Consider the following 8,662-nt stretch of genomic DNA (forward strand, 5'->3'; position numbering starts at 1 on the left):
TTCTTGTTGCTCTTCTTTGGTTGGACTTGGAGACCTCTAAAGATATATCTATGCTGCAATCAGAGGTGTGATTGCAGCACATGGAGACATACCTGAGTGTCAGGATCCCAACAAGGGCAGTCAGGCCAAGGATCAGAGTAGGATCAAACCTGAGGCTGGAAGTAGCAGAGGACTTTCATAGTCAGGTTCCAGGCCAGGGCAGATACCAAGGATCAGAGTCCAAGTCAGAAGGCAAAGTGAAAATCGAACCAAGGTCAAAGCCAGGATTTGCACAGGGAGAAAAAATGGTCATGGCAGCCACAAATGTCCTTTGGGTTTATATCGAGTGGGGAGCCAATGATGAGTCCTGGGGCTGCTGCCGGTCAGACCCCTTGATGCAGGACTTTCCATGGGCTGTGTCCACATGGGGAGTGGAGTGCAAGCTAATTACAGCTGCTACTGGGTGCCAGCCTGCTGCTGTCTGCGGCCTAGTAGTTCTATAGGGCCTGGGTTCTGGATCTGTGGAGTCCTACCCTGAGCTAGCTTTAAACTAGCTAGTTCGGGTACCACTAGCAGTGAAACCCTCCCCGTTTAGGCTAGGAAGCCTGCCTATGTGCTCAAGCATCTAAGTTAGATGCTTGAGCACATATGTAGGCTCTCCTAGCTTAAACTGGGAGGGCTTCACTCCCACGTTGCCATGGCTTTCCTACGATAGTTATTCCAGCTAGCTAGATCAAAGCTTTCTTGGGTATGTCTCCACATGCTGCAATCTCGCCTCTGATTACAGGGTAGACACACACGCCAAAGGGAAACCACTCTTTCCCCTGAGTCACTACTAAGCCAGGGCCTGGGAATGGGGCTATGCTGCTGGGATTCCATCTTTCGAATAATGGAAGACCACAGTCCTAGCCTCACGTAGGCCCAGTCTATGCTAGACATGTTTGCTCGTAGTAATAGCAGATGCGGCGTGATTTCTTTTATGACATTCTGATACCAGCAAACGCCCTGGTGTAGAGGCAGTTGCCAGTATAGCTGATTTCATTTGACAACTGTTATAAGTTATACAGGCAGAAGAGCTCTTTTCTGGTATAAACTGTGTCTACACTGGGAAGATTTGCCAGGATAGCAATACTGATATAGCTGTACCAGCAAACCCTTTCTAGTGTAGACAAGGCCCTAGTTCACAAGAGATGGGGTGTTGCTGGTTGTGCTCTGTCCACATTTTGAGGGTGTTAATTAACATTCTGCCTCCCTAAAATCATCCCATGTGTTCAGTTGGATATAGTATCCTCTGCTTCCCATCTCAAACTGCTGTGTAGTGCTGATGTGCTCTCCTGAACAGGTGCCATCTTCTGCCCTGCATTTCAGTGGTGCATGGTGCAATCCTCATACACAGCCTCTAAAGCGCCTTGCAGGCTATAATGATTCCCTTTTCCTGACTAGCTTTTGCCCCAGGCCATGTGCCTTGTGTTCAGGTATTTTAGGAGCAGCGTCTCTCCAGATCTGTGGCCTGGATGTCACATTGTTTTTATCCACCTCAAGACATGGCCAGAGAGATTTTTCTCCTGGCATGCCAGACAGCAAGCCCAGTCCTACCACCCTCATTCACGCAAATGGTTTCCTTTTGGCAGTCACGTGAGATAATCTAGTTCCGTTCTGAACTCGGACTGGGCTACAGTGCAGAAAATACACAGAAAGTACAAATAGCCAAATTCATCCACTGACTTCAGTGGGCTGCCCCGGGGATGAATTGGGCCCAAAACGTTTAACATTAATGGCATCACTCCCAGACCGAGGGTCTGTCTACACTGCAATTCAAGGTACGATTGCAGCTCAATAGACATACCAGGGCTAGCTGTATCTGCACTGGTGTGGCTGAAAGTTAGAAGCGTAGATGTGGCGGCACGAGATTCAGAGCAGGCTAGCAATGGGAGCGCATGCCCAGGTTGCCCGGCATATTTGTACAGCCCACACTGCCATGTCTACACTGCTAATTTAGTTAAAGCTAGAGCAGGTATGTCTAACCAAGCTGCGATCACGCCTCAGATTGCGGGGTTGACAATATACTCGATGCAGCCAGCACATAGCTTTTCCTCTGGAAACCTTTATTCCTTCTCTCTGACCACCCCCTTCCCTCAGGCTTTCTCAGAGGATGGGCTCAATGTCATGTAGGCTTTTCTCTACACAGGGAAATTGACTGGAAGAGCTATTGCAGCAGTTCCTTATTGCCTGCATGACCCTATTTCCAGACGCTTTGTTTCCTGCCACCCCCGACAGCATGGAAGATGCCATTCTGGAGCGAAAAATGGCATCCTCCGGGCAGCGTGATCTTGCACGTACCGTATGTGTGAGGTTATGCTGTGCAGAGCAAAATGGTGTCCTCCACACACTCAGCAAGCCGTTGGTTGCATGACCCCACTAGGTGTCATGACCCACAGTACGAGAACCCCAGAGGTATTTCTATCATTGCACTATTCTGGAATTGAGTGATTTTTATTCTGGAACCGAGTGTTCTTATAGGGAGCTATTCTGGAATAGTTTATTCCACTGTAGACTTCTGTTCAATTCCCCCCTGCAAACAAGGCCTTAATCCTAGATTACACTGGATGATCTGGATATTCCTGGGCCCAGTCGAAAACAATTTCGAGACAGACGTAAGGAGAATTTGTTATTCAAGTACTCCCAGAATTTTGGATGTAAAATGGCACCTGGTTCTAAACTAAAACGCAGCCAATGCAATACCCAAAACCACTTTGGATTTAGCTGTTACACAGATGGGCCAACTCCAGAACCTTCTATTTGATTTCCTCTAAAATTTAGAGTTCTGGTAAAACAGGATCTGGATAAAAGCCTACTCTGGTTTTGGTTCGGTAAGGCCCAAATATCCACTGACAAGGTTTTGCACAATCAAAACCTGACCCTATTGTGCCCAGTCTCTTGAAACAAAGGTCCAGGCGTAAATCTACATAGCTCCATTGACATGAATGAGCTACAGACAAGATTCTGCCAGAGCCGGCTCCAGGGTTTTGGCCGTCCCAAACAGCCAAAACAAAATAATAATAATAATAATAAAAAAAAAAAAAGCCACGATTGCGATCTGCGGCGACAATTCGGCGGGAGGTCCTTCACTCCCAGGCAGAGTGAGGGACCGTCCGCCGAATTGCTGCTGAATACCTGGACGTGCCGCCCCTCTCCGGAACGGCCGCTCCAAGCACCTGCTTGAGGGCCTGGAGCTGGTCCTGCGAATCCGAATTCACATCTTTCAGCAATGGACATTTTATTTCTTGATAACTATTCCCTGAAATCCCAGCTTCTTTCCCGTCCTCGGCGTGTGCGATGGGCAATGACATACTTAAATAAATGCCAGACAAAAATAATTATCCACATCCTTGTTTCAAATTTATGCATTCCCCCTCCCCACCCTCAGACTCATCAGCTCATAATGGTTCTCCCCTCTCCTCTGATGGCTTTGTTTACACTAAAGTGAGCCATGGGGAGTTTATTATCTTCCCCTGCCGACACCTAGATATTGCATAGGACTGGTCAAACAGGACTGTTCGGCATCATTATCATACAAATAGGTCAGCAACTGTTACGTCTCTGTGTGAGAGAAAATTGTTCCCAGCTTCTGACAGGAATCGGATATTAGCCCACAGCTCTGAGCAGGACAGAATAGCGTCTCTTAATGCAAATATGAAACACTAAGGGTGTTATGTTTGTAGATGAATTAATGAGGCGCTATAGCTGGAACCTCTCGGACGAAAGCTGCTCTGTACTCGTAATGTTAATATATCCCACTGCACAGTGCTTCACAGACATGCTAATTAATCCTCTCAGCAGTGCTGTGATGTATCACTAACCCCATTTTATGCATGGTGAAACTGAGGCATGGAAAGATCAGGTGACTTTCCCAAGCCCAAACAGTAAGTCATTGGCAGAGCCAAGATTAGAACTGTACTTCCTGACACCTAGTCCTGTGCACATTCCTTTAGACCACATTGCCTCGCTTATGAGTTTCACTATAAAGCAGGTGACAAAAATCCATTTTGTCCCAGAGGTGGTGACCCAGCTTGGAAACAGACAATCCTTTGCTCCAGAAGCCTGCTTGTGAAGGGGAAAGAAGACATTTAGGAGACAGAATACGCCAGAGGAAATCCTAAATGCCTGGAGGAAGGAGGCTAGACCAAGTCTCTCTTCTTCTTCTCCTATAACTTCACTTGGTGGCCAGCTCTGCTCACGTTGATTCCTTTCTTCTCCTTTGTCTTATCTCGGAAGGATTTGAAGGACACCGAGATGAACCAAGCCCGACCTCGCTATGTCGTCGACCGGGCTGCGTATTCTGTCAACTTCTTTGATGAAGAGTTTGAGAAGAAAAAGAGAAGTTACCCGCTGGGGGAAAAAGTCAAGAACCTTTTCAGGTAATGTGGAAATGCTACTGAGTCTTCTTCGGAGCATGTTGCCAGGTCAGATTTGGCTCAGCAGTGCGGTGTTCGGGGGCGTGGAGAGAAGGGGAGGAGAGAAAGCGAACCCTAAGATCAATACAACATTTCCATTAAAAAAAATTCCAGGGGAAACATGTTTTTAAGCAAATAAATAGTCTCCTGTGGCATTTTACAACCAGGCATTGCAGCATAGGGGAAGCAATGACAACCTGTTAGTAATTTTCTAATCAATTTCACAATTAGTAGAGAGTTTTTTTCAAAGGCACAAAGGGCGGTAGGCAACCAGCTGCCAGCGAACTAGCCCACGACCCTGGAGGTTTGATTCACACACACACAAAGGCTCTGTCATGCAGCTCTAGCTGCATAAAAGGACCTTGAAATAATCAGAAATGGCCCCTTGAAAATACCCCCACGTGTCTAGGGACTCCTCAACTGGCATAGACCTAGTGTAAGGGCTCTGCATCTGCCTTGTTATCAGCTCCCAGCATAGGGAGTGAATCGGGGGCAAGGCTGGAGTGCACTGCATTATGGCTAGTCCTTGCTTCCCGGGGTCTAGCGTAGGCCAGCTGCTTTCACTTACATTGGGCGCAGGGCCCTGCCTCAGAATACAGGGAGTGCAAAATTGGCTTAAAGCCACTTTAACACTCCTCCAACGCATATAGAGTCCTGGCTCTGCCCCCAGGACAGCAATGGAGTAACGGAGAGTCAGGCCATGCAAGCTAATAGCTAACTGAGCACAGATATTTGGAGTGGAAAGATTTCTGTACTCTGAAATCAAGATGGGCGGCTGTTTGAGGTGCTCTCTGGGCTTTGGATAGGCAAAGCCATAGGCTAGCGAGCCTTTGTTAAACTCGACACATTGATGCCTCAGAGGCTGTGGCTGTTCCCATGTTGACTTTAGATTTGGGTGGCATCCAGGTGCTTTTTAAGTGGAGGGAGTTTTTCAATAAGCCCCTTCTGCTCTCTATCTCACTTCGCTGAAGTACGGAACAGCACCACCCCAGGGAGAAAATGCAATCACAGCCGCTGGTGATTAATCCATCTGGAATAACCAGAGCTGAGTAATGAATATATATTTGATTGGGTTTGCAGTGTAATTGAAAGGTAAATGGAGTTTATGGTTTTCACTTCAAATGAATCAGTCTGCAGTGTGCCATGACACCAGAAATGAAGGCAGCCTGGCTGTGCTCAGAAGAATGCTTTAGCTTTGCATTTATATAGAAAGCATCTTTCATCCAAGTATCTCAACGGGCTTTGCAGACATTAACTGAGGAAGGCTGTACATGTATTGTTAAATCCATAGGACTGATAGGTAAGCTGAGGTTCACTGACATGCTTAAAGCCTTATAATGAATCAGTGGCAGAAAGGAGAACAGAACCTAGAGAAACCCTGAAAGTCCTATGTTCTAACCACTGAAGAAAGATACTGCCTGAGATCCTTGAACAGTTCAGGGGATGTAGATCTAAGATCTTACTCTAATTTAAATAGCAGATATGTGTCTAAATCCCTATAATTGTTTTGGAAACTTCACCTGCTCTTTCTAAAATAGAAACCCTGTCCAACCATGCATTCTAGGGTAATATACAAATCCTAGAGATCCACTTTCCTTTTCCAACACGTGACGTTCAGCCTGTGCTAATAATCAGGAGCAGCTTCTGAGGAATGTCTGTCCATCCCTGTTTTTTCACAAGAACCTGTGTTTGCTCAAATGGTTTATTCGGGAATATTTAATTAGTTTATGTGACTTCTACAGTCTGTTTCCAATACTTGTTTGTTTGTTAGTTTTATGTCTGCTGGATGTGATCAACAAAGCTGCAAATTCTTTGTTTTTAGACTGAGTCTTAAAATGTATTGGTCCAAGGCTTCTGATAATCCAGGATCAGAGCTGGGGCAAACCAGAGGTAGTTTAGATTATGCTAAACCTCACTGGTTGAGTTTGGATTTTGCAAGGTGAGAACTGCAGTCAGAAAGTGGGGCAGATCCAGATCCCATGTTATCTGAACCTCCAAAGCTTTGGAGAGGGGCAGATCTGGATTATGATTCCCGTTTTGGTGTATTGCTGTGTGAAGCAGAATTGAACACAGTTTTGATCCAGGTAGTATTTGCTCCAAAGTTTGAGGATGGGTTGGATAAATGGTTCTGACCCATCCCTACCTGGGTCACAGCAATATAGCAGCTAAGAGTAAAAGGCCTGGTTCATCTTTGCGCTGCTCCTTGTGTCAACACCTGTGCCAGTGTGAAGCGTGTGCAGAACGCTGCCACATCAGACTGGTGATGCTTCATACCCAGGTTGGCTTCTTATCTACTCCAGTCTCGTGTAAATGGCTTCCTAAGGCAAGAGGCAATGAAAATCAGGACCATTGTCCTTTGCATAGGAAACCTCGTAGAGAGGGGAAATGCTTCTTATCAGGACCCTCCTTCCTTACTTGTGTTCATTTCCTCTCTAGATGTTCATCATCCAGGTTCAAAGTCATCATCTACAGTCTGTTTCCAATACTCGTTTGGCTCCCCAAATATAAAATTAAAGACTACATTGTGCCCGATATCCTCGGGGGAATCAGTGCGGGGACAATACAAGTGCCACAAGGTGAGACCAGGTTTCCTTTCCCTAGTGGGGGTTAGGAAGTCACTTTCCCCCCCTTGAGCAGCTGTGAGGAGAGAACATTCCCACCTTGCTCCAATTAAAGTCCAGACGTGCTGTCGATGGCTGATTTTATCCCCTTCCTGGGGTTGGCTTTATTAGTAACAACAGAACATACAACCTCAGCCAAAGCTTTCTCCTTAAAGCTGGCTCGTCCTGGGTTTCCCTGCAGGGCTATCCTGGCTCTGCCCCTAGTTCCCTCTCACCAGAGGGTCACATCTCATAGCCTGGGAGAGTTAACAAGCTGCATTTGCCACAAAGACCCAGCAAACTGACGCAGCAGCTTTGTGCAGATTTTTAACTTCCGCTAACAGGATGAGTCTCTACTAGGAGAGTCCTGCATCCCTATGAAGGCTGGTAGATCCTGCTGCCTTGGGACAGTAGCCCACTCCGTAAATGTCCATTATGGGCTTTCTTGCATCTTCCCCTGAAGCATTTAGTACATTGTCAAAGACAGGCTGCAGAACTTGCTGGGCCACGGTTCCGTGCCAGTAAGGGAATTCTCAGGGACCACGGCTGTAACTGAGATGGAAGATCTGAAGTCAATTTCACTTGCATTTTTCAGGGATGGCCTTTGCGCTGCTTGCCAATCTGCCTCCCATCAATGGACTCTACTCCTCCTTCTTCCCTTTGATACCCTACTTCATCCTAGGTGGCATCCACCAGATGGTCCCAGGTAAGTTCCCCTTTCTAGTTCTGAGATTTGAATGTCTGTACATTCCTATTACGTTCATTGCCCGAGCACCTCCTCCAGCTGTACCATATCTCCTGATATGGCTCTGTTTTACCAAGCCTGTTCTCTGGTGCATTAATCAAGGTCCTAGATCCCTGGTGCCGGCTGTATAGCATTGCACCATGAACTGATAAACCACTGCCATGTTCTGCTACAGAACTGGCTGCATTGCAGTGGTGGGTGATTCCCAATCTACATTAATACTTTTCAGGATGGGATGCTTTGCATACATGTAAGTCACCTGTTACTGTTTTGTCTTGCAGGCACCTTTGCTGTCATCAGCATTATCGTTGGGAGCGTCTGCCATGATCTGGCTCCTGAATCCGATTTCCAATACTTTAACCATACCACCAATGAGATAAACATCAACAACACAGCCATGGAGGCAGCCAGATTGGAGATCTCCGCCACATTAGCTTGTCTGACAGCCATCATACAAGTAAGGACATCTCAGCACTAAAGCTACAGTGTCCACTGCCTGAGCTAAGCCTAACCCTTCCCCTTGTATGAAGTTGAACAGTGACTGGTTACACAGGACAACTGCAGTGGGATTTTGTCATTTCTACACCCTTGAGGAAGGGGATGGCAGTGCCAGCAGGTGCAACAATTGGGACTGTTTCCAAGTAGGTGATACCTGGAGACAAAGGGTTTGGAAGGGTCCTATGGTCCTGGCCCTGACTTCAGAAACATTGGACCTCAGACACTACCGTGATTCCTAAACTATAATAGGGATCTGGATAGATGGACCCATCCTATATTAAAGTTTCTGAACAAAAAAGAGGCACATTGGGGTCTCTGTTCTTCCATGATCAGCAGCTCATAGCAATTGCAGGTGTATTTTTACTCCAAAGACACTTTGCATGGGA

General features: G+C 46.6%; 1 protein-coding gene across 1 annotated transcript; it reads left to right on the plus strand.

Moving 5' to 3' along the window:
* The first annotated feature begins 4,154 nt into the window (after positions 1-4,154).
* On the plus strand, positions 4,155-8,450 carry SLC26A9 (solute carrier family 26 member 9). Its single transcript, XM_034767080.1, has 4 exons — positions 4,155-4,397; positions 6,870-7,009; positions 7,629-7,739; positions 8,060-8,450. The coding sequence occupies exons 1-4, from the start codon at positions 4,273-4,275 to the stop codon at positions 8,254-8,256; spliced, it is 573 nt and encodes a 190-aa protein (XP_034622971.1). The 5' UTR covers positions 4,155-4,272; the 3' UTR covers positions 8,257-8,450.
* The last annotated feature ends 212 nt before the right edge of the window (positions 8,451-8,662 follow it).

The sequence above is a fragment of the Trachemys scripta genome, chromosome 4 (genome assembly GCF_013100865.1).
Source record: "Trachemys scripta elegans isolate TJP31775 chromosome 4, CAS_Tse_1.0, whole genome shotgun sequence".
Taxonomy (NCBI): domain Eukaryota; kingdom Metazoa; phylum Chordata; order Testudines; family Emydidae; genus Trachemys; species Trachemys scripta.

Bases quoted from the DNA above. Each gene is read 5' to 3' on its own strand.
- SLC26A9 (XM_034767080.1), top strand. From the start codon at position 4,273: ATGAACCAAGCCCGACCTCGCTATGTCGTCGACCGGGCTGCGTATTCT. The intron at 4,398-6,869 runs GTAATGTGGAAA...TTTCCTCTCTAG, and splicing joins AAAGTCAAGAACCTTTTCAG to ATGTTCATCATCCAGGTTCA. The intron at 7,740-8,059 runs GTAAGTTCCCCT...TTTGTCTTGCAG, and splicing joins CATCCACCAGATGGTCCCAG to GCACCTTTGCTGTCATCAGC.